The 26139-nt window shown below is 44.3% G+C and overlaps 1 protein-coding gene across 2 annotated transcripts in view; it reads left to right on the forward strand.

The window, feature by feature from the left end:
* The window catches only part of KDM5B (lysine demethylase 5B), an 80103-nt gene that overhangs the window by 35994 nt on the left and 17970 nt on the right, over positions 1–26139 (forward strand). For both annotated transcript variants that reach the window (XM_056110648.1, XM_056110649.1), the window contains exons 7-20: positions 571–680; positions 5109–5267; positions 5697–5816; positions 6556–6714; positions 8502–8683; positions 10657–10819; positions 14082–14201; positions 15590–15784; positions 19200–19381; positions 19493–19617; positions 22171–22321; positions 22444–22558; positions 23060–23415; positions 25281–25419. In XM_056110648.1, the coding sequence (XP_055966623.1) occupies positions 571–680; positions 5109–5267; positions 5697–5816; positions 6556–6714; positions 8502–8683; positions 10657–10819; positions 14082–14201; positions 15590–15784; positions 19200–19381; positions 19493–19617; positions 22171–22321; positions 22444–22558; positions 23060–23415; positions 25281–25419 (2276 nt within the window). The remainder of the gene's footprint in view (positions 1–570; positions 681–5108; positions 5268–5696; positions 5817–6555; positions 6715–8501; positions 8684–10656; positions 10820–14081; positions 14202–15589; positions 15785–19199; positions 19382–19492; positions 19618–22170; positions 22322–22443; positions 22559–23059; positions 23416–25280; positions 25420–26139) is intronic.

A 26139-nucleotide genomic window follows, 5' to 3' on the forward strand; every position in this document is an offset into this window, starting at 1 on the left:
GGACGTACATGTAATGCATTAAAAAAATCACTTACTGACAATATCAAGAGGAACTTGCCTCCATCAAAAATCTTGTGTCTTACACAAGCCTGAGGGAGATTACCAAACATGACCACATCTTGACATTTAAATGATATGACTGCATTTTATTATAGATTAATTCAGTAGGGGGCTGGAGCAATAGCACAGCGGGTAGGGCATTTGCCTTGCACGCGGCTGACCAGGACGACCCTGGGGTCTTCGATTCCTCCGCCCCTCTCGGGGAGAGCCTGGCAAGCTACCCATGACGTGTATTCGATATGCCAAACACAGTAACAAGTCTTGCGATGGAGATGTTAACTGGGCCTGCTCAAGCAAATCGATGAACAACGGGAGGACAGTGGATAGTGCTACAATTCAGTAGGAGCTCTTGAGTGAAGTAACAGCTACTATTAAACTGAAAAGAAGTTTGAAGTTGTATCACATTGTTTGCTTTAGGCCAAATTGTTTGTTTGTATCAAATCACATGCTTTGGGCAAGTGGAAGCTGAGAAAAGATTGTAGTGAAGCTCACTGTCATTGTCTCTTTCAGAGAAAGAAGTGAAGAGCAGCATCAAGCAAGAACCTATTGAGAAGAAAGACTATATTGTAGAAAATGAAAAGGAAAAACCCAAGAGCCGGTCGAAGAAAGCCACCAATGCTGTGAGTTGACACATTCAACACACTCTCTCTCTGAGTATACTTTTTTTTTTAATTGAATCACTGTGGGAAAGGTTACAAAGCTTTCAGGTTTAGGTCTCAGTCATGCAAATATCAAACACATTTACCTTTACCAATACTTATTTTTTACCATGAAGAACCCCAATAAAACCCCACCCCCCACCCCTCCCAGTCCCTGTGAGGCAGATGAATTCTGGTTAACACTCTATCTGCTTTGATTAGATTCATTGTTTCAATAAAAGATTCACCACTATTATTTAGAGTTTACCCCCCCCCCCCCCCAATCAGACATGCTGAAAAAGCATTGTGAAGTGATTTGCTTTCTACAGCTGGGTTCAAGAATTAAATGTTGGTTTTGGATTTCTGCTATTTTACCTATTGACCCTGGAAGTATTTCTGCTGAAAGTCAGATAGTTAAGAAATTGGTTTCTGTGCTCTGGAGTCGTGGCCGTGCTGGAGAGCCGCTCGTGGGGGGCAACTGGTGGCCTCGGTAGGGCGTGAAGGGCGGACCGAAACGCCCCCCTTCCCATGAGGTTTTAGTCGCCCCCCACTCCCCCGGCTCATACCTGCTGTCCACAAGGCTCCCATGTGGCCGCCATCTTTCTTTCCAGAGAGGAGAAGGCGACTGGGACAACACCCTTTCCCCTCCGGACAGACCTGATGGCCTGGATTAACGCATAGTCCGTTCACTTTTCTGCTCCAAGCTGCCGGGTTCTGCATTAAGTCCTTGTGCTTCTGGGGCTGTGGCCGTGCTGGAGAGCCGCTCGTGGGGGGCAACTGGTGGCCTCGGTAGGGCGTGAAGGACGGACCGAAACGCCCCCCTTCCCATGAGGTTTTAGTCGCCCCCCACTCCCCCGGCTCATACCTGCTGTCCACAAGGCTCCCATGTGGCCGCCATCTTTCTTTCCAGAGAGGAGAAGGCGACTGGGACAACACCCTTTCCCCTCCGGACAGACCTGATGGCCTGGATTAACGCATAGTCCGTTCACTTTTCTGCTCCAAGCTGCCGGGTTCTGCATTAAGTCCTTGTGCTTCTGGGGCCGTGGCTGTGCTGGAGAGCCGCTCGCGGGGGCAACTGGTGACCTCGGTAGGGCGTGAAGGACGGACCGGAACGCCCCCCCTTCCCATGAGGTTTTAGTCGCCCCCGCACCCCCGGCTCATCCTGAGTATACTTTTGACTAATAATTTAGTATCCAGCTTTGAGTAGGCCTACCCTCCCCCTACCTCCACCTTTCCTTGCTTTCCTGGCTTTTGCTCTTGTTTTGGTGTCATACCTGGCTATACTCAGGGCCTACTCCTGGTTCTGTACTCTGATTGGTCACTCCTGGGACTCGGACTATAAGGGGTGCTGGTGATAGAACCTGGGTCTGCCATATGCAGGAACAAGCCCCTTCCAGCCCCAAGTAGATCTTGATTCAAAGAAGTTCATACCAGTTTCTTTGTTGTTTGTTGTTTTGATTTTTTTTTTTTTTGGCCTGACCTAGATGTGCATAGGGTGTATGCACTCCTGGAGTGACTGTACTCCTGATCACTCCTGGCCAGTTCAGGGGAACCATATGAGATGCCGGGGATTAAACCTGGGTCTGGTGTGGTGCATGCAAAGCAGATGCCCTACCAGCTGTACTGTCTTTCTGGCCTCTCTTCAGTTTCTAAAACTAGGAAATACACAAATGCAGTATGAAGATGGGGAGAGGATGTTGTTTTCAGTACTACAGTGCATTCAGTTTAGCATTAAATAGTAGTGAAATAGTGCTCTTATAAAACTTTTTATAAAACCTCCAGATTGTATAAGTTTAATAAGTTTTATAAATTTTATAAATTTAATGCTAGATCAAATATTGAATTGATGTTTTCTAATTTTCCTGCAAGGAAGTGGAAAGAAAGGAGGGGAAAGTAGTTGGTGAAACTTCAGTGAACTCTTGTAGAAGGCCTTAATGTCCCCTAGGTGAAATACAACAGTCTTCACACTTTCCTCTAAGAAAACTTTTTTGGATCATTTCCGCGGTTTATTCATTTGGTTCTTCTTTGGGGCGGGGGTTGGGGTTTGGGATGGAAACACCCGAAGTATGGTAGTGGGTAGGTGTAATGGTGGTGTGATTGCAGTAATAAAGTACTGTAAACTAATATAAAGAAATGAAATAAAATTTAAAGCAGAAAGTAGTTGGTGAGGGGAATACGAGGTAAGGACCTGGCAGCACAGAAAATTTTGAAATTTGCTATTTGTCTTTAACTCCATTTGGAAACTCAATGAGTAGCTTGATAAAAGTGTTTTTTAATCTTGAAATGGAAAATTATTCCATTTCTTCTCTCTCTCCCTGTTTTGTTAGTTTTTGGGCCACACGTGGGAGTGTTCAGGGGCTACTTCTGGCACTACTCTCAAGAATCACTCCTGGTGGTGCTCAGGGGACCTTATGGGATGCTGGGGATTGAACTTCGGTTGGCTGCATGCAAGTCATGCCTCCTACCTGCTGTACTATCTCTCTGGCCTCACCATTTGTTCTCCTGATAAATTTAATTACCCAGCCATTTCCATTCCTTTTTTTTTTTTTTAGCAAAAATCTTTCATTTGCTAGTTGATGGCAAAAAGAGATTTTTTCTTTTAACATTTCAAATACTAGTTTTCTATTTGTGCTCTCTATGCATTAGTCTGCTAGGACTGCCTGCTATAATAAATTTCTCTAGAGTGACTTAGAGAATAGAAAGTATATTTCCTGAAGGTCTGAAGGTTTGGGACTCTGAGGCCAGACCTGGGAAGGTCTGGTTTTTCTGGTGTGTAGCCCTCCCTTTGCCAAAGTCTTGTTCCTTGCTTCACTTCATAGTCTTAGCTCCCTTTTTTTCAAAGATCAGATAACAATGCACTTGAGGGTCTGTCTCTGCCCTAACCACTGCCTTAAAGACACTATCTCCAGATAATTCATATATTTTTTTTGTTTTATTTTCTTTGGGGTCATACCTGGATGAATGCCCAGGGTCTCTCCTATCTGTCTTCAGGTTACTGTGAGTGCCTTGGATCAGAACTGGGCCTTACATGCTGAGCGTGCTAAGCATAGACCCTCATTATTTTTGCAGTATTTACATTCTGTGGTATTAGGGGTTAGGATTTATTGTTATTTTTTTAAATTTTATTTTTTTAAAGTTGTTCACAGTATTTGATTACATTTAATAATTCCAACACCAATACAAACCACCATATTTCCATCCTAACCCTAAACCCTGCCCAACAAGCAGAACCGAAGTAATTTACTTTGTATCGCTTGTTATGAATAATCCACTAAGAATGAGACAAAAAAGGTTTCTTATAGGAAAGCTTAAAGATTGTTGTATTTCACGTAGGAGCCAGTAAGTCCTTGTATAAGAGATTAGTAACATGTTGTTAAAGATTGAGCCTTGTTTGCTTATATCTATATCTGTATTGATATATTTCCCCCTAAGATTGGTTGCCTTCCCAATCAAATGTGGTGTGCTACTCTTGGTATATTGGCAGTGTAAAGTATGAGATGTCTGGGTTGGGAGGTCCAGGAATAGATCGACTCATGGGTGAGGCCCGTCCAAGCATGTGGAGAGCCAGCTGTGAGCATGGCGGCTTTTGAATTCTGGAGGTTCTCAGATCCTGGGCTGGCTCTGTTGGGGCAGGGAGGGGCCTTACCACCCTGCTCTGGGTTGCCCTGAATGAAACAGCCTGACATGGGATCTGGGGGCATGGCTATGAAGTTTTGAGGGTGGTGGTGGGATACAATGTAGCTCTTCAAAGACCGAAACTTCTTAACCATGACTAGAATATAAATTAGTGATGGGTTTCATTTCATTACTTTCTTTAAAACATGACAGCTTCAATTTTGGAGGGGAGAGAGAGAGGAGGTTGATAATTAATGCCTAGTGAGCTGTATCTCTAGATTGGTTCTCACTAATTTACTATAAGATGAATGTGTAAGTAACTTTAAAACATACAATTGATTAAGCTGGTAGGATGTTTGTCTTGCAAGTGGCTGGCCCGGGTTCAATCCCCAGCATCCTATATGGTCCTTCGAGCACTTTCAGGAGTAATTCCTGAGTGCAGAGCCTGAAGTAACCCCTGAGCATCACCAAGTGTGGTCGCAGCAGTGCCCCTTCCCTCCCCCACACCCTCACAGCCCCCCACCCCTACCCTCACCCCCCCGCCAAATAAACAAAAAACACAATTGAGCAAGGTGGGAGAATATTGAGAAGATTCCTTGAGAAAACTAATGAGAAATTGAGAAAACTGTAAATGCGTTATAGTCGTGTGTGTCAGGCTACTGTGAACTGTCCTTTATAGATGGTGACACACTTTTTATTGGGAGCAGGCAGAAGAGAGTTGATCAGTCATCTGTCTCATTTCACAGTGCAGGCGGCTCATGCTCCTTTGTTCTGCGCCCGCTTCCTTTGCTGCAGGTCGACCTGTATGTGTGCCTCTTGTGTGGCAGTGGCAACGACGAGGACCGCCTTCTCCTGTGTGATGGCTGCGATGACAGCTACCACACTTTCTGCCTGATCCCCCCTCTCCATGATGTTCCCAAGGGAGACTGGAGGTGTCCGAAGTGTTTGGCTCAGGTAGGAATTAATAGCAGGTGGAGCAGTAGAAACTTTCTCAGAACAGTTTTTTTTTTTTTTTTTTTTTTTTTGTCTTTGGGCTTTAGAGTTGGTCATTGGTAGTAATGAGACCCATGGGAAAAGAAATGGGAGCAGACCTCCTTGGGACAGAAGGGAGGGTCTGTAGCCATGCAAGCAGCAACTGGGCAGAAAGCTATTTTAAAGAAAGCATGTGTGCTCTGAGCTAAAACTTACTCTTAGAAAAGAGTTATGATTTTATTGTTTAAAAATAACCAATGCTAACACTTTGGTATGTGTTCTTTCATTTATCCAGACATTTTGTGAGCAGTACATTTATAAACCATGCTAATCTGCTTAAAAATTATGTATGATCAAGTGTGATTTATATAATACACCTATTCTTCTTCTTCTTCGTTACTTATTTTGCAGGAGTGTAGTAAGCCACAAGAAGCATTCGGCTTTGAACAAGCGGCCAGGGACTATACTCTTCGTACTTTTGGGGAAATGGCAGATGCATTCAAATCGGATTACTTCAACATGCCAGTCCATGTACGCTCATACTTAGGTTTTGGTTTTGAATTTCTAAAACTTCTGGAGAAGTTTCTTTTGAATTAATTATTTTGAAATCTGAGTTAGCACCTCCCCCTAACAACCATTTTTGTGCACTATTAAATCTTTGTGTGGTTTAGTCAAGTTATATTACAGTTTAGTGCATTGGGGGCCAGAGTGGTAGTACAGTGGGTAGGGCATATACCTTTTTTTTTTAACCTTTTTATTGAATCACTATGAGATAGACCCTTACAAAGCTGTTCATGATTGGATTTTAATCATAGAGTATTCCAAGACCCATCCCTCCATCATTGTACGTTTTCTAGTACCAGTGTCCCCAGATTCCCTCCTATCACCCCCTACTCCCTGCCTGCCTGCATCTATAGCAGGCGCTTTTCTCTAGTGAAAAGAATGAAAAGGATGGGTTCATGTATTATATTCAGAAAGATACAGCATTATTCAAACAACTATTAATCACTCTGAGAGGGCAAGCAGTTGACTTACTACATTTTTCAAAGCAGAAAGGCATCTCTAATTTCTCAATGTCAGCATTTTTCTTTTCTTTTCTTTGATTTTTGTGCCACATCTTGACTCTGCGCTCAGAAATTATTCCTGGTGGTGCTCAGGGGACTATATGGGATGCTGGTAATTGAACCTGGGTCAGCTGCTTGCTAAGCAAGCACCCTACTGCTGAACCATCACTTTGGTCCCTCTTCTTCATCAAGGTTTTGTTTCACAGATGGTACCCACAGAACTGGTTGAGAAGGAATTTTGGCGGCTGGTAAGCACCATCGAAGAGGATGTCACCGTGGAGTATGGAGCAGATATTGCCTCAAAAGAATTTGGCAGTGGCTTCCCTGTCCGAGATGGAAAACTCAAACTTTCTCCTGAGGAAGAGGTAGGTCGTCGTTCTGACTTGATTATACTTTGAGCAAGTAGAGGGGAAGAGACCTGCTTTTAAGTTGGGTCTAGTGAAAGGAATGAAATATAATAATATAAGAATGAAATATAATAATAAGCAGGGTGATGGGATGGCTCACTGTTATCCTGGTAAGCCTGTGCCCATGATACCCCAATATTCCCAGCACCATGCCGGTGGCTCTGCTCTCCAGGACACACCGTGCTGCGGCATTGTGCGATCTTCAGGGCACTGTAGGGTGCATGCAAGCATTACAGTGAAGTGGAGGCCAGGGCCTGAGCTGCAGCACAGCACCTAGGGTGCTTGCCTTGCACATGACTGACATGGGTTCTATCCCCATCATCCCATATGGTGTGCTCCCGACCCACCCACCCACCCAACCACATAGCCACTAGTGATCCCTGAGCACAGAGCCAGGAATAAATAAGCCCTAGTCAGCCCATCAGCAAACCAAGGGAAGGAGGCGGGGTGTGGGGGGGAGGGGTTCGGAGGGAAATGAAGGCTAGCTGTCCTGACTCTAATCGAAATCCCAATCCTATTGCAAGAAGTATGCATATTTATAAAAAATTACGTTATTGATTTAAATTTTATTTGGTTGACTTGAAATAATGATTACCTTTCAGAAAACCCTCAATTATCCTGCTTATTTTAATTACAAAAATAAAGTAGATCCTGGGGCTGGAGCAATAGCACAGCAGGCCTTGCACGCAGCAGACCCAGGTTCGATTCCCAGCATCCCATATGGTCCCCCGAGCACTGCCAGGAGAGATTTCTGAATGCATGAACCAGGAGTAACTCCTGTGCATTGCTGGGTGTGATCCAAAAAAGCAAAAAATAAAGTAGATCCTACTGAAACATTCTAGCCCCCTCTGTTGTATTCCATTGGGACATGCTGTCAGAATTGCTCAGTCCCTTTGGCTTCAGATTCTATAATTTTGCTTCTTCTGAAGAAAATAGGAGCAATTGGAACCAAACCCATTTATTTTTTAACTTAATGCTAGTTAGGTGTATTGTTTTCCATGCTAACAATATCTCTTAGGAAGGATTTTTCTATTTCTTGCCTAGTTGGAAGGATTGTTTTATCTTGGGACCACACCCAAAATAATGCTTAGGGATTCACTTCTGGCAGTGCTCAGGAACCAGAAGTGCTGCCAGGGATTGAACCTGGGTCTGACACATGCAGGACAAGCATTCTATATGCTGTATAATCTCTCTCCGGCCTCAGGAGTCAGACTTTTCAAAATACCTATTTTGAAATCTAACACACTTACAGAAGAAAATGTACATTATTATATGTGTACAGCTGGATATATTTTTAAAATCAGAATATACTATTAACCAGCATTGGAACAAAATCTAGATTATTACCAGAACTTCTTTTGTCTCTCTCCTTCATTTTTTCCCTTTATCAGGACAACCACACAGGATAACTACTAATCTGACCTGAATAGCATAGATGCATTTTCCTGTTTTTAAAATCTATGTAAATGGACTCATACTATGTGTATTCTTTGTAACTGAAAAAACGTGTGTGTAGGGGGAAGTTTAGAATTAAAAGTATTACCGCAAATCCCTTTATATATATAAAGCTCAACATTGGACAAAACTAATCTATGGGCATGCCCTGAGATTAAGATAGTAGCTTCTTCTATCTGTTGGTTTTAATTTAAGGGAGGCGACGGGCAGCACACATCTTGAAACAGGGTCTAAAACATGAGCTTGGGGCAGCCAAGCCTTTATACAGGTTTTGTCCCCATAATTTGTAGGAGTACCTGGACAGTGGCTGGAACCTGAACAACATGCCGGTGATGGAGCAGTCTGTTCTCGCCCACATCACTGCGGACATCTGCGGCATGAAGCTCCCATGGCTGTATGTGGGCATGTGCTTCTCCTCATTCTGCTGGCACATTGAAGACCACTGGAGCTATTCGATTAACTATTTGCACTGGTAAGAAGACCCAGATAACCAACTGCACGTGAATAGTATGTTGATGGCATTGATAAATGCTCCTGTGTCTTAACTCTGATCAGTGACTTAAACATAAGTGAACGAGTAATGACCCACTTCTGCTTTTGCTTAATTTTTTTTTTTCACTATTGTTGCAGTGGAGCATCCTAACAAATTCAAAAAACAGCTCTTGATGTTTCCTGGGAACAGGCATCGCCTGAAACAGCACACACATATGTCTTTTGCTTTTTTTTTTTTTTTTTTTTTTGGTCAGAAAAAGATTTTCAGAGAATAGGAAGGAAGGGGATGGGCAGGAAGCCCCATGGCCCAAGGGGACCTCCTAAGAGGATTTTCTGCTCATAGAAATTTTTGAGTCTGACTTATTTCTGCAGAGGGTGTAAATGGTTTTGGTTTGGTTTTACATTTTAGAGACGACCTGAACAAGACAGGATTGTAGAGAGCTTTAGGCACATCATTGCCTGCACGTGTCCCCAAATCTGTCCTGCCCACATGTCCACGCCAAGTACTGCTGGGTGACCTGGGTGGGCATCAGGCCACATTCTCAGGCTCCCATAGTGCACAGTTAGCCTAGTTGACCAGGAATTGCTGGGAAAAACCTCAGCCTTCCTGAACCTCACTTGGGAGGACCTCCCCGCCCCCAGTCCACCACCACTAGACACACACACACACACACACACACACACACACACACACACACACACACACACTTTATTATGGAACATGCCGTCCAGTGGGGTAGGGCATTTGCCTTACATGCGGCCGACAGGGCCGACCCATGTTCGATTTCTCCGCCCCTCTCGGAGAGCCCAGCAAGCTACCGAGAGTGCCCTCACGGCAAAGCCTGGCAAGCTCCCCGTGATGTATTTGATATGCCAAACACAGTAACAGCAAGTCTCACAATGTTACTGGGCCCACAGTGACTCAGGTAGCCCAGAAACCAGAGGAGTGGGTTTGTGGGTACCATGATGAGGTAGTTCTCTGTCCTTGGGACTTACAGCTTAATGTTGGGTTGAGATGGATCCTGACATCACTGCATGGGGTGGGGATGATGCAGGGGCTGTAGGGGAGATACTTGATTTTTTTTTTTTTCGTTTTTCTTTGTTACAATCCAAAAGGCATTAATTTTTTTCCACATGTTTCCCTTCCCGTTTCCTTTGCTTTCCTAAGTACAAAGAGATTTGCTTGAAGGTTTGTAACTCATATAAATCCCCACCCAAGGAGTTTGTGGATATACCACAACAAAGAGAGAATTGGCCCATATATGTTTGGGCGTCAGTTCTCTTCCACAGACACAATCCTTCCCAGCTGCGACTCAGAGCTGATACTCACCATGCTTCACAGAGTTTTCACAGATTCATTGCTTGACAATTCCAAAGTGCTTTGAAAAAGACTGGGCTGATAGCTCCAAGGGTTCTATAGCATGCATACTTTGTGTGCACTGGGCTCCGGGTTGGATCCCTGGCACCATATGCTCCTGAGCACCCAGTGTGTGTAGTCCTGATGGCCCCCAGGAGTATGGGGAGCTGCTATCCCCAAAGTGCTTTGAAGTATCAAAGCTCTTTAGACATACCAATATCCTTAGTAGTCTTTGATTTGAAGATAGAGTGTTGCCATCCCCTGTCAACTGCTGTTGGATGTGATGGTGACCACATGTCCCATGGCTAGCATTGGAGGCCTTATATGCACAGAGACTCTTAATTACCTACATTTTCTAGAGTCAGACCAAATGGAGGGAGGAGAGGATTCTCAGCTGGAAACTCTCCTGTTTAAGCTTTTCACTTGAAGGGGGAAAATGTGTTACATATGTTCACGTCACATTTCTAAGGAAGCTTCTTTAGTTTGAACGTGCCTTTGTAGCGTAGTATTACAAAACGGCATCTGAAAAACCTGACGTGATTAACCATTTGCATGTTTTGGTATTGCAGATTGATTTCTTTTTATAATCTTTCCAGGGGTGAGCCAAAAACCTGGTATGGAGTCCCAGGATATGCTGCCGAACACTTAGAAAATGTCATGAAGAAATTAGCTCCGGAGCTCTTTGTTTCTCAGCCCGATCTCCTCCATCAGCTCGTCACCATCATGAACCCCAATACCCTGATGACCCACGAAGTGCCTGTATGTCCTGGGCCAGCCTTCTGTCACTTGGGCTTCACTGCACCACTTCCTTTTCCTTGCTAGCATGGTTCTCTCGAGGTTGATCTCTTTGTTCTCCTATGGTAGAGCTGAAGAGTAGACACAGCTGTTGATGGATTTTGGTATATAGATACTCTGTTATGCGACCACAAAAGCTAATTTGTTGCAGGTAGTAATTAGATTGATAAACACAAGTGTATGTACTGGTGATACAAGCATTGACTGATGTTAAGCTGTTTGTTTTGGCTTAATAACCTCAGTTTTTGGATGTAGGAACCAAAAACATGTTAAAAAGAAACATGTGGGCCCAAGGGTGCAGTAGTGCACTTGTCTTGCCTATGTAAGGGTCTGGGTTTGCTCCCTGCACTGCAAAAATAAAAAATAATACACCAGGGCCAGAGTGATAATACATTGGACAAGGTGGTTTGCCTTGCACTCAGCTGACCTGGGTTTAATCCCCAGCATCCCATAAGGTCCCCTGAGCCTACCAGGAGTGATTCCTGATTGCAGAGCCAATAGTAAGCTCTGAGCACTGCCAGGTGTATCCCACCCCTACTCCCTCCCCCCCCAAAAAAAAAGAATAGAGGGAAAAAAAGCACATGTTACTTGTGTAAATTAAATTACTATAAATTATTTAGGTTCAATTACAATTTTTCAATCTGAACTCTAGTGTTAGAAACATAGTCTGTTCCCATTTACAAAAGTAATTTCTTGAATCTAGATGATCTTAATCATGTTAGTAACGAGCATGTCTGATGGTCTTAGTTACAGTTCAGTTCCCATCCCCAACAAGCTCATATGGTGCTAGGGAGCTGTTCCCAGCTCTGCTCAGGGGCTGTCCTGGCGGGCTGATGTAATATGAGGGATCAGACTGTTGTAGAGCACATTCAAGGCAAGTTCCTTTTTGGGGGGCCTTTCCTGGTGGTGCTTAGGGCTTATTCTTGGCTCTATGCTCAGGGATCACTCCTGGTGGGCTTGGAGGACGGTAGGAGCTGCCAAGGTTTGAATCTGGGTCAACCATGTGCAAGGCAAATGCCCTACCACCTAGATTATTGTTCGGGCCTATTTCAAGTTCTTGAAGTTGTGTTCCAGGATAAGCAGTGTTATTGTTTACTGGTTCCCAAGGCGTTTGCAATCAGAATACTCTGGGGATTTTTTTTGAGGCCAGGTTTTGATACAGATTAGATACAAGTTGAAGACTTACTTGTCTTAGCTAAATCAAAATGTAAATGCTACATTTATAATTTTTTAAAATTATTTTGCTCAAGTGATACTCCTAGCTCTGTACTCTGGAATTACTCCTGACAGTGAGGGAGGACCATATGAGATGCCTTAGAGCAAACCTGGATTGGCTGTGTACAAGCCCTACACATTGTGCTATTGCTCTGCTCAATGCTGCATTTGTAATTTTAAAGCAAATTCTTTTTTTGTTTTATTTTATTATTTTATTTTTCAATTTTATTTTATAAAGTTGTTCACAATAATTGATTGCATTCAATATTTCAACACCAGTCCCACCACCATTATTCCTTTCCTCCACCATTATGTCAAGTTTTCTCACCACCACTAAAGCCTGCCCCAAAGGCAGGTGTTAAAGCAAATTCTTGATCTTGCTGTGACCTAAATTATGTATTTTTTGGTCTGTAGGCTAGAAAAAGGAGGCAGATGGACTTTGAGGGATTATAAATTATTTAATGGCACATAGTTTGGGGCTGGAGTGATATCACAGTGGTAGGGCATTTGCCTTGCATGCTGCCGACCCAGCCGACCTGGGTTTGATTCCTCCGCTCCTCTCGGAGAGCCCAGCAAGCTACCGAGAGTATCTAGCCTGCATGGCAAAGCCTGGCAAGGTACCCGTGATGCCAAACACAGTAACAACAAGTCTCACAACAGAGACATTACTGGGCCCGCTCGAGCAAAATCAGTGAACAATGGGAGGACAGTGACAGTGACCAAAATACTCCATCTTACTGTTACTTTCTACATGGTTTGTGTGTATGCACCCTATTGATTGAACTTTTTGTTGTGAGTAGCTTTCCCTTAGTGAGACCTGATCATGACATGCTCATCAGTAATTTAGCACACCGTATGGGGTTAGATTCTAGACATAACAGATAATGAAGAAATATGAGGGTCTCAGTTCCTTTTGGTGAATCATAATGTTTGCATATATAATGGACTGGGAGATTGATCTTTTTGACTCTGCAGCTCGTGTTGTTGAACTGTGATTTGTAGCCCTGATCAGGAATATGTATAAAGTGTGGGGGTAGGAGAGTCCTAATGGAAGGGATTGTACCAGGCCTGGTCAGCACCCAGAAAGTCGTGCTAGAACACAAGTGACTAAGGCTCACCCCTCTCCTTCCTGCGTAGGTTTGGGTGATGGCCACGGGTTTATGTTTCCAGATTTGTAGTTGATAATGATGCTGTTCGTCTGGGATTCACAATTTGGGAACCATCTGAGAACCATGACTCAGAAAGCACTGTAGCACTGTCCTCCCAAAGCCAACTGTTCATTTAGTTTGAGAATTTGTGCACCTAGAGCAACATAAGCATCTTTTTTGGGGGGAAACTTGGTATTGTGCAGAGGGGAATTGTTGATAGGAGTTAAGTTTGGACACCAGTCAGGAAGAACTTTGCTTAGATAAGAACCTTAAAATAGTGTTAAATTTCTTTAATTGGTGTAAGGAGGTAACAATACTAGGATTATTTTGGTGGGACAAGGGTGAGATCAATTTGTATATTGACTCTAGAACCATATGCATCTGAAACATACTTTCTGTGCATGGAGCTGTATATCTGGCCTCCTATACTAGAATAGTCTTTTTTCTTGTTCTTTTTTGAACAAGGTAGGACCTCCGGGGTTCCTTCTTGCTGGGTGTTTGGGGGTCACTCCCATTGAGGCTCCGGAACTAAACCTGGGCCTCCACACGCACAGCCTTATGGCCAATCTCCTGAGCAGACGGGGGTATTCTGAGCTGTCAGTGTTTAGAGAACTTGTCCTGATTCTGGGTGTAGCTGTATCTTAAACTACAGATGGTGTTTTCTGTTGAGATACTCATGGTAGTCTGGGGTTTCAACTCTGCTTGTGACAGATGTGTCTCTAGATGCTGTCCTGCTATTGTTTTTATTCTCCCTTGGTGGTCAGTTGCTGGAAGCAGCCTCTAGTCATCAGCTATCCAGTAGTCAATGTTAGGATTGTCTTTTGTGAGAATGCTGCTAAATGTCTTCAATTTCTATTTTCTAGGTTTACCGAACGAATCAGTGTGCTGGAGAGTTCGTGATCACGTTCCCGAGAGCCTACCATAGTGGTTTTAACCAGGGCTTCAATTTCGCTGAGGCTGTTAACTTCTGTACTGTTGATTGGGTATGTGGTTAGGGCTTGCTGCCCTTTTCAGATTTATGCTTTTTCTGCAGAATGGTCTGTGATAGTCTTGTCATGGTATGGTTTTTTAATCTTAGGCTGCTCAAACGGCTGCTTACAAATTGTTGACTTTCCATGATGAGAATGAAAGGCATGTGGGCCACATTGTAGGGCAAGCCTCTCCTAACTAGCACGCTGAACTAGCACGCTGCTTAGTTCAGCTAATAGTTTTTTGTTTGGGTGAAGGACATCTGTTGAGTTAATGGTTTTTGTTTCTTTTTTTTTTTTTAATTTTATTAGTGAGGCAAGTAGTTCTTATTAAAAATTTAAAAATTTTATTTTAAAAATTTAGAGAATTGAAGAGAGGGAGAGAATTACAGCGAGAGGGATGGAGAGAGGGAGAGACAAAAAGAAAGAATGAACGAAAGAATGAACACGGCTTTTCCAGAATGGGAGAAGGCTGTTGATTTACATTTTGGATGAAACTCAACATTTGATTATAGCCTGGTACTAGAAGATTATTTTATTGTGCATCAGCTTCAGTGCCTCAATGCAGTCATTTTTCGTGACATTCTGGGTTTTATTTTAGTTGTAAAGTTGAATTTTTGATACTTCTCATTTACCTCAAAAGATCTGTCTAGTTTTAAGTATTTGTGATGTTAAATCTAATGAATTGCAATAGTACTTTGAAGAACAGCACCACCTGATCTTAGAATTATTTTCTGTTGGGAAATTTTGGGCTCATCGCTTTAGTGCAGCGCTGTTGTTCCGGAAAATGCATGCCTTTGTATTTAAAATCAGAGTCTACATTGTTAAGGAATTACATGATATTTTTAAACCACTTTTTGGTGGGGAAGGGGCTGCAGGGGCCACACCTGTCACTACTCAGGGCTTAGGCCTGCCTTGTCTCAGGGACCCATCCTGAGTGGTGCTGGGAAATGAACCCAGGCTGGCTGTGTGCTTGGGAAATGCTCCTCTCTATGCTCTCTCCCTGGCCTGTGTTACTAAGGTGTCTTAATATGCCAGATCTTTGAGATACAAAAGCTAAAAAAAGCCCAAGGACTAGCTTTAGTCATCTTTCAAGTTTTAGTTTTAGAATTCATATATTATGGCCCAGGACATGATATTTTCTAATTTAATAATAAAAGTCTTTGGGCTGGAGCGGGTACAGTGGGTAGCGCGTTTGCCTTGCACGCGGCTGACCCGGGTTCGATTCCCAGCATCCCATATGGCCCCCTGACCACCGCCAGGAGTAATTCCTGAGTGCATGATCCAGGAGTAACTCCTGTGCATCGCCAGGTGTGACCCAAAAAGCAAAAATAATAATAATAAAAGTTTTTGTGTGTGAAGTTGAAAGGTCGATGTCCTGTACTTTCCTCTCTGTCACACAGCTGCCACTAGGCCGTCAGTGCGTGGAGCATTATCGCTTACTTCACCGCTATTGTGTATTTTCCCACGATGAGATGATTTGCAAGATGGCTTCCAAAGCTGATGTTCTGGATGTTGTAGTTGCTTCGACTGTCCAGAAAGACATGGCGATTATGATTGAGGACGAAAAGGCTTTAAGAGAAACTGTCCGTAAATTGGTAAGGTTTCTGAAATCTCCGTTGTATGTCATTGAGTATCACCATGAACAGTGGTACGCACTTGAGTGTTATACTAAGATGTCTTTTTTAGCTTTCATTTAAGGTGTGTGTATGGGTGTGTGTGTGTGTCTCATGGTGATGTTAATTTTCATTCCTTACTGGTTAACGATATTAAATATCCTATGCACTTATTTGCTGCCATTGTATTTGTCTCCGATGAAGTGTTCAGTGAAATTGACCCCTTGGCCTCCCTTTTTAATTCAGTTTTATTAAATTAATAAAAGGCTTACCAAGTTTTACGTAAATATTTTTTTGTAGTCTATAGCTATTTTAGCTTTTTCTTTTAAATAAGTTTTTTATTTTGATTTCATTTTCAACTGCTACATTTTACCATTTTTTTCTCTTCTGGATCTTTTGTGTATGCCCTACTCAATTCAAAATTTCAATGATTTTCTCTTACTGGCCTCCCGTTGGTTGTTCAGTGATTTTGCTCGAGCGGGCCCAGTAACATTTCCATTTTGAGACTTGTTGTTACTGTGTTTGGCATATCAAAAACGTCACGGGTAGCTTGCCAGGCTTTGCCGTGCGGGCGAGATACTCTCCGTAGTTTGCTAGGCTCTCCGAGAGGGGCAGAGGAATCGAACCCAGCTCGGCAGGGCAGGCTGCGCGCAATTTCTCTTACAAGTCAAATAGAATTCTTCAGTTTTAAGTTCATCTTGAACTTTACTAGACTTTTTTTTAAAAAACAAAATCTACCTTTGGACCCAAGTAAGTTTTTTAAAATAGGCTTGGTCAGGGGCCCCTCCCTGCAAACATGGCCCAGAAGTGTGGGTTTACAATTTGGTACTTGAGGCTGGTGGCCTGTTGAGCCGCCTAGGTGCAGCACTGTCAGGAACTCTTTCTGCCACCCCAAAACCACTACTGCAGACTTTTGGTATGTTGCTCTTGTAGCTGGTGAAATGCACTTGCTAATTTTACTAACATTTTTTCCCATGGTTTTCCTTTTCTAAGTTTCATTTTCATAAAATTGTTCACAATAATGGAGTACATTCAGTATTTCAATACCATTTGGGAGGTCACCTGCAAATTAGAGGGTGTGTGTGTGTGTGTGTGTGTGTGTGTGTGTCCGTCCGTCCGTCCGTCCGTGTCTCCCCGTCTCCCCGTCCCCGTCACTCTCAGTGATACCCTGTCAACTGGGCTTTGGTTTGTGGGAAGGCCCTCCTATGCTTGGGGTTATCCTGGCCACTTTGACATTGTAGGAGAAGGGGGTGCAGTGGTGATGAGGGGCCTCTTGGACAGCACCCGGTGATGCTTGGGGTGGGGTACCATGTTGGTGGCAGGATGGAACTGGGGTTTGGTTGCACACCTTAGTCCCTTTACTATCTGCCGGGCTCTTTAAATTGAGTTTTTAGAAGATGCCTCTAAGTAAGAGTCTGAGATGTGCCCTAGAGCTCGCTGTCTCAGCACCACTTACCTGCCTGTCCCCTGGCATTTCACCAGTGGGAAAAACAACGCCTAGGGCTGAAAAGGGCCTCATTAATAATGGCAACTCATTTGGGGAATTTTGAGGACTCGCAATTTTTTCTCAGATGTAGAAATTTGCAAAATAAGTTTGGTGAATTTACTTGTTAATATTCAACTAAATCCCATAGAATTTTTTCATAATTTCATTTAAAGTTTTCCCCTGTCCTCATTTTCAGTTTTTTGGAGGTGGGTGACTGGAGGAGGGTGTGGGCTACACTGAGAGTTGCCCAAGGGCGCTTCCTTCTCAGTGCTTAGGGGAAAGGAGCCCAGCTGCCTTTGATTAGTGATCTCGTTGGCTTCATCTTTTTTAGAACTTTTGTATATTTTATTCTTTTTGTAGATTTTAGTAATGTTACCCAGATGTCCTATGTAGTATTTACTCTGAAGGAAATAAGACACACAATTACCTTGCTTTTATTTGTGCCCAAAATACGGGTCAGAACATTTTAGAGTATGATAAGCAGCTAAGCTCAGTAGTTTTTGTTTGTTTGTTTGTTTGTTTGTTTTGTCAGGTGACACTTTAATAGGCTAAAAAACACACAAAAACTGCTCCCTGTCTTTGGAGAATAACAAGAGCCATGTGTGGGCCAGAGCTGAAAGCAGAGGGTGGCATGTTGGGTGGGGGGCCGGAGGGGGGGAACCGGCGGGCGGGAAGTCAGCGATGACTGAAGAATTCTTGAGGATGGTTATATTTAAAAGGCTCATCCTGCTAGGACCCTGAAACAGCCGCAGACACATCTTCTCCTGCAGAAATTCCTTGGGCCCCTCCACACTGGCTCTCAGTCTCTAGCCAGCAGTACGCACAGCCTGCTAAGTTCAGTAGTTTTATTGTCCTTTTATTATGACTTTGTTTGTTTTTCACACTTGCAATGTCAGGGGATTGCTCCCAGCAGTGCTTAAGGGACCATCATAAGGAACCAGAGATAGAACTGGAACCTCCTAGGGCAAAGAATGATCTCAGCCCACTGCACTGTCTCCCTGGCTTCTGTAACCGTTTCTTGGGTCTTGTTTTGGTTTTGGATTAGGGGCCACACCTGGCAGAGCTCAGGGCTGAATCCTAGCTCTGTGCTCAGGGATTTCTCCAGGCACAGCTTGGGGAAGCATACGGGGTTCCATCAAGCACCCTACCCACTGTAGTTATCACTGTAGCCATTTTATATTAAAAAACCTTTTAAACAGTGGTTGTCAGGGTCTGCTCCCTGTTCTGTCCTTGGGGTGCTCCAGATTGCTTGGTGAGCCGTGTAGTTCTGGGGAGCAAGCCTGCGTGCAAAACTTAAACCCTTTGCCATCCCTTTCCCCATAGTTGAATCTTGTCAAACAAAAGACACAGTACCAAATGATACCAAGCTCTGGATTACAGAACTGGGAGTACTAAGTAAAGGGGGGGGGGTGCAATGGGAGGGATTATGAAGTAGAGCAGAAATACCGAGGACATTGGTGGAGGGAGTCTTGGGGAATTTTGGCGCTAGTGAGGCATGATAACTGAGTGTCAAAACCAACCAAGGTCCCCAAATGAGTTCTCTGTAGATGATGGAGTAGTTCACATGCTGTTGTTTGCTGGGGCATTTTGTGCCCCACACATTTTACATCATTCCGCCCCATTGTCATGGCTCTTTTCACTTTTATTTTTTTCTCCCTTTTTGGGTCACACCCAGGGGTTACTCCTGGCTTTGCACTCAGAAATTATTCCTGGTGGTGCTTGGGGGACCATATGGGATGCTGAGTATCGAACCCAGGTTGGCTGTGTGCAAGGCAAATGCCCTACCTGTTGTGCTATCGCTCTGGCACCCACTTTCCTTTTTTTAAACTCAACTGTTGATTGTTTTGTGGGAAGGAAAGGGTGATGGGGTCCTGCTGCCTTTGGAGGCCTTCACTGCACACTTTGTTTCAGGGAGTAATTGATTCGGAGAGAATGGATTTTGAGTTGCTACCAGATGATGAGCGTCAGTGTATCAAATGCAAGACTACATGCTTCATGTCCGCAATTGCCTGTTCCTGCAAGCCTGGAGTGCTGGTGTGTCTGCATCACGTGAAGGAACTGTGCTCCTGTGCTCCGTATCAGTATAAGCTGCGGTGAGTAGGACAGTGCTCTGCAGAGGGAGCACTGCATTCTAATGGGAGCACAGGACCATGGCTGCCTGTCCCTGAAATGCCGAGCCTGAGCTGTCTGTGCTCTGTTCTCAGGTACCGCTACACTCTGGACGACCTCTACCCCATGATGAATGCGCTGAAACTGAGGGCCGAGTCCTACAACGAATGGGCCTTGAATGTGAATGACGCTTTGGAAGCGAAAATCAACAAAAAGAAAAGTAGGTGGTGTAAGAGGGTGTGGCGCTTGGTGACCTGGCAAATTAGGAGTGGTCTGGCAAATTGGGAGTGGTCTGCAATCTAGTTAACAAAACCCAGTGAAAGGATGAATTGAGACAACTTGGCTTTGTCCAATGTTTTCTTCTTTTTTTCTTCTCACACCTGCTAAGCCAGGGTGCCTGTTGTTCGCCACAGTGTGGCCCACTTGTTCCCCAGCCCCCAACCCTCATGAGGAGCGTTCATTCCCTCCTTGAGCTCTTCCATCTGTCTTCTGAGTCTGGGTCAGTGACTGTGGTCCAGCCATACAGCTCTGCCTCTGGCATTCACCGATCTCAGAGTGGTCCTAGCCTCCTTTAGTTGTACAGTGTTAGAGGGGAATTTTTGTGTATAGTTGCCACCACCACGTTGTCACCTGTTGACTTTCCTGTTCAGCCGGATTTGCTGAGCACTGATGAGAGGTCTTGAAACCACGAGTAGAGGCAGCAGATCCCTTTACACCAGAGTAAAGTCTTGTTGTGTGTATTGTTCAGAGTTGTGTGGACTTAATCCTGGGTCTGCGCTCAAGGGTTACTCAGGCAGGCTCAGGGGACAATAATGTGATGCCTACCACTGCATTGTCTCTACAGTCCTTAGAAAAAATTTCTATTAAAATTTTTTTTTGAGGGCCGGCGTGATAGTACAGTGGGTGGAAAGCTTGCCTTGCTTGCTGCTGACCTGGGTTTGATACCCATATGGTTCCCTGAGGCCCACCAAGAGGGATCCCTGAACACAGAGTCAGGAGTAAGGCACCGCTAGTTAATGTCCAAAAAAGAATTTTTTTTTTGGTGGAGTGTGAGGTTTGTGACTTGCCCTCTGGCCCTCGGCTGTTTTGACTCTGACTTTGTGCTCCAGGTTCTACATGTGGAGTCAGCTGTATGCAGGGCAGCAACTATGTCCCAACTCTGACTTCTAAGGAAAACCTTTTTCTCCTCCCCCATTGAAATTTTAAAATTATAAAAAAAATTTATAATTGAATCCAGTTAGATATACAGTTACAGTTGTTTGGTCATAGCACCCATTCCATCACCAGTCCCCATCTCCGTGGCAGGCGTTTCTCATCTCTTTTCTTTTCTCCTCTCTCTCTCTCTCTCTCTCTCTCTCTCTCTCTCTCTCTCCCTCTCTCTCTCCCTCTCCGCCCCCCCTTCTCTTTCTCTACCTCTCTCCCTTCCCCCTCTACCCCCTTTTGGGCATTATGGTCTGCAGTATAGATACTGAAAGATAGATCCCTTTACCTACTTTGAATACTCAATTCTTGTCCAGAGCGATCCATTTCTAACTATTATTTCACACTGGTCCCTTCTCTATCCTAACTGTTCCTCCCCCCCCCCCCCCCCCCCACTCACCATTGACTAGTCTTCCTGGCCCCTGATTTTCCTGGCCTTGGATATTAGTTTCATACTATTTTTCCAAATCTCACAAATGAGTGCAGTCATTTTTTTTATCTTCCTCTCTCCTTCTGAATCTGCACTCAACATTCACCCATTTATAAGCACATTTTATGACTTAATTTTTTCTAACAGCTGTGTAGTATTTCACAGCTAATATTCCCAGCTGAATGAGTCTGTGAAGATGTACCGTAGTAGTTTCATTATCAGTTGTCTGTTCTTGGACACTCAGGTTGTTTCTAGATTCTGGCTATTGTGAATAGTGCTGCAATGTGCATAGAAGTGCAGATGGCATATCAGCTGTGTATTTTTGGGCCCCAGGGTGTATTCCCAGCAGTTGTTTATATTGGGAGCTCAATTTCTGGTTTTATTTATTTATTTATTTATTTATTTTGAGGAATGCCCGTATTGCTTTCCAAAACGACCGGACCAGTAAGCATTCCCACCAACATTCTTTATCCATGCCAACACTAGTTGTTGTTCTTTTTGATGTGTGCCAGTCTCTGGTGTGAGAAAATATCTCATTGTTGGAAAACGTATAAGAGTGACAACAGTAACTGTGTTTCAGGACAAATGGCATTAAGCTAGAAGTGTCTGAAATGCTGAGTCATTTCCATTAATTAAAACCACCTCTTCTCTGAAAGCCAAGGAAAGCCATGGCTTGCTTTCTTTCTCTTTTGAAGTGTCTTACTTTCTCTCTGTAACTTTCTAGGTAATTGTGTTCTCTTCTCAGCTGTAGAATAAACTGCAAGAGGAATTGGTTCAAACCACAATACAAATCTATTTTCACTTTGTTTAGACAAATGAGTTTTCCATTTGTGTATTTTAATAATTCCCACATAAGAAGACCAGTTCTAGGCACTTGTTTAAATATTCCTCTCCACCGAAAAATGTTGGATTGGTGTCTGCTTTATTTCTTAAACTTTGGTCTACACCTTGCAGTGCTAGATCCTGGGAATTGCGCCTGGGCTTCGGTGCCCAACACTGACCCATCACCTTGACCCTAACTTTTACAAGTCTTTTAAAATGTTATCTACGGATAAGAATTTAGAAAAGTAAGACCCTTTCTGTTTTTCAGACTGGTAGTAGTCATGTAGCACATACCAAACATGATCTGTTCTTTATCCCTAGGCCTTGTCAGTTTTAAAGCTTTAATTGAAGAATCTGAAATGAAGAAATTCCCAGACAATGACCTTTTACGTCACCTTCGCTTGGTCACACAAGACGCAGAGAAATGCGCCTCCGTTGCACAGCAGTTGCTTAATGGCAAACGGCAAACTAGGTTTGTGCTTCTGAGTTTCTCAGCCAAACTTTGAAACCTGGTGACGGGTTTTCCCTCTGGCCTGCCTTCCTGGGAATGGCGACTGTCTTCTCACCTGGCTCTCTCTGGCCTTGTCTTCGTAGGTACCGATCTGGTGGAGGGAAATCCCAAAACCAGTTGACAGTGAATGAGCTCCGGCAGTTCGTGACACAGCTCTATGCGCTTCCCTGCGTCCTCAGCCAGACGCCCTTGCTGAAGGTAGCTCGGGGACGGGGGGACAGTTCTCTGTGATGCACATGTCATGAGTAAATTTTATGCACAAGTCCATAACCTGAAAGTCTAATCAGAACACCGAGTCTGGTCACAGGCTGGCAAGAGATAAAGTTGTACAGTTTGCATTGAAAGTTTCCACTAGGGGCTTGTGATCAGGGTTGTCTTTTTTTTGTTTTTTCCCCTTTTCTTTTTCTTTTTGCACTATACCTGGTGATGCTCAGGGCTCACTCCTGTCCCTGTGTTCAGGGATCACTCCTGGCACAGGTCAGGATTGTCAGGGATTGAACCTGGTTTGGCCACCTGTAAGACAAGTGCCCTCCCTACTACACCTGGTCAAGGTTTTTGGGACAGTCACTTACTATGGTACTGGAGGACAATCTTGCTGAATTAAGGTCTTGAAGGTTCTAAGCATGAAATAAGGCAGTTACTGAAAGTGCTATTTTGATGAAATAATCGTGGCCCTTTGATATTTACATGTTTTTCTAGGATCTCTTGAACCGCGTGGAAGATTTCCAGCAGCACAGCCAGCAGTTGCTCTCCGAGGAGATGCCCAGTGCCGCTGAGCTGCAGGACCTGCTTGATGTCAGCTTTGACTTTGACGTTGAGCTGCCCCAGCTGGCCGAGATGCGCACCCGGCTCGAGCAGGCGCGCTGGCTCGAAGAGGTGCGGCAGGCCTGCCTGGACCCTGCCTCCCTGACCCTAGATGATATGAGACGCCTCATAGACCTAGGGGTGGGTCTGGCCCCTTACTCGGCAGTGGAGAAGGCCATGGCCCGTCTGCAGGAGCTGCTCACGGTGTCAGAGCACTGGGATGACAAAGCCAAGAGTCTTCTCAAGGCCAGGTAAAGGGCACACTCCCCTCTGTGGCTTGGGGAAGGTGGGTCATTGACGGGTCTGTCCAGAGCATGGTAGGCGCGGGGCAGGAGAAATCTGTGAGGTAGTGGGGGTTAGTTTGGCATTTCAGCTGAAGACTCCTAACTAATATCATACTGGTTATGGAATGATGTGATGGGCGTCACTGTCACTGTCCTCCCATTGTTCATCGATTTGCTCGAGCGTGCCCAGTAATGTCTCCATTGTGAGACTTTGTTGTTACTGTGTTTAGCATATCAAATACATCACGGGTAGCTTGTCAGGCTCTGCCATGCAGGCAAGATATTCTCGGTAGCTTGCCAGGCTCTCCGAGAGGGCCAGAGGAATCGAACTCGGGTCGGCCATGTTGACTGCTTGCAAGGCATACCCCTTACCCGCTGTGCTATCGCTTCAGCCCATGATGGGCGTACCCTTTCTAAAGTTGTTTTAAGGAAGTTTTCTGTGACTACCTTGATAGTACCATCTTTGAGAGAAGGAAGAAAAATATTACAAGTAATATTGAAAGCCACAGTTAAGGGACAGACAGTATAGGGTTTAAGGCCGTGATAGGCCTGTGGTCAGGGGCCATTTGATACCCAGGACTACATGATCACCAGAGTAAGACTGGCTGCAGTTCTGGAGGCCCCTGAGCACTGCTGGGGTAGCCCGGGTAGCCCCCGGCACTTCAGGAACCAAAGGACACGACAGTATTTGTTGGACCCTTGCACTGAACCATGGGCTGGTTTGTGGAGCCCCCAGACCTTCTGAGCACTGCTGGGATCTGCTGCCCTCCCCAACATCCCAGTAACATTGTAGTTAATAAGCTGTCAAGTCACTTGAAAGACTGATGGCACTGCTGTGTAAAATGAAGAGAGTGCCAGTAACTTCGAACAGGGTTAGGATTAGAAATTCATGCACTTGATTAAGTAATTCAGGAGGCTCTGCCAGTATTAGAGATTTGATTGGATTTAGAGCAGTCGGCTGATACTGCTTTCACTCTGACAGATCTGTGTTGATCCAGTCAGCACCATAAACTACCCAAAACATTTATAGACTTTAATAATCCAAAGGTAGAGGCTGCTGAGTAGAATGCTTTGGCACATTGACAGCTTATCTTGCTTGCCTGTGGGTTGGGGAATCACACCCGGCAGTGCTCAGTCCCACTCCCGGCTCTCTGTTGAGGGGTCACTTCTGTAGCTGGCACTGGCACTGGGCATTGAACTGGGCCTCCTACATGTAGGGCATCACCAGGCCCTAGCTATGTCTCTGTTTTAGAGAATTTTTATTTTCTTAAAGTTTATGAGTTTCAGCAGTATATAGTTTCACATAACACATTATTGAACAACCTTCACAAGTGGAAATTTGTGTTATTATTATCCTAAAATCAGTAATGAGTAGAATTTAATATAATTTATCTTAGATGTGCTTACCTTTTTTTTTTTAATCTTTTGATTTCTGGTTTATAGGGGACCATGTGATGCTGGGAATTGAACCCAGGGCTCCTGCATGCGAATGATTTACTCTTGTCCATAAGCTTTCTCCCTAGCCTGCTGTTCCTATGTCTGATGCAGCCATTCTGACCTTAATGATTGAAATAATGAATTCATTTGACATAATGAACTGTCTTTGAAAATGATCTTATTTTGTGTGTGGGGCCACACTGGTTGTGCTTGAGGGGGTGCCAAGGATTGAACCCACGACTACACACATAGCAGTTGAGCCATCAATGGGTGCCAGGGATTGAACCCAGGACTTCACACATAGCAGTTGAGCCATATCCCTTGCCCCAGAAAGGACTTTTTTCATTTGGTAAACCTTAAGAATGGTGAATCATGATATAAAATCATTTTTACAGACCACGGCACTCTTTGAACAGCCTTGCCACTGCAGTGAAGGAGATTGAGGAAATCCCTGCATATCTCCCTAGTGGCGTGGCTCTCCGAGACTCCGTGCAGAAAGCCAAAGACTGGCTGCAGGATGTCGAGGCCCTGCAGGTTGGTTCCTGGGAAAGCCTGGGGGTTGGAGTACATTCGCAGAGGAAACCGCAGGGGGGAAGCAGTTGGGCTGCAGTTCAGTATTGGGGGTTGGCTGTTAAAGATGGACTTCTCACATATTGTCTAAACCAGTCGACTGAAATTCAAAGAGATACTTATTCAAAGAAATTCTTAGATACTCAGTCAACATTTTGGGAACTTGGGAGCGCCCATATATAAAGAGAGCTGAAAATGAGGTCTTCATCTTGAGGTCCATGACCAGGATCTGGTCCTCGGAAGCTTCCTGGCAGTGTTCTCCCCATCCTCCCCCCGCACTTTATTATTGCAGAATGAGATGGAATGCCAGTATTGTGTTAGCTTGCCTGTCCAGTACACATGTCCTCTCACATGTGTCCATAGTGGTTTCCGGTACTGTGTTGTGGTATTTCAGAAGACAAGTTTATTTCCCTAGTAAAATTTGAAACCTTACAAAATGGAGTCCAAAAAGTCAAAACAGCAAAACCTTTCAACTCTTTTTTTGCTTTTTGGGTCACATCCAGCGATGCACAGGCATTGCTCCTGGTTCATGCACTCAGGAATTACTCCTAGCGGTGCTCAGGGGACCATATAGGGTGCTGGGAATCGAACCCGGGTCAGGCCGCATGCAAGGCAAATGCCCTACCCGCTGTACTATCACTACAACCCCTCAACTCTTTTAGTACAAGAACAATATTCAGGAGA

Source organism: Sorex fumeus, unplaced genomic scaffold (genome assembly GCF_029834395.1).
Source record: "Sorex fumeus unplaced genomic scaffold, SorFum_2.1 ptg000010l, whole genome shotgun sequence".
NCBI lineage: Eukaryota > Metazoa > Chordata > Mammalia > Eulipotyphla > Soricidae > Sorex > Sorex fumeus.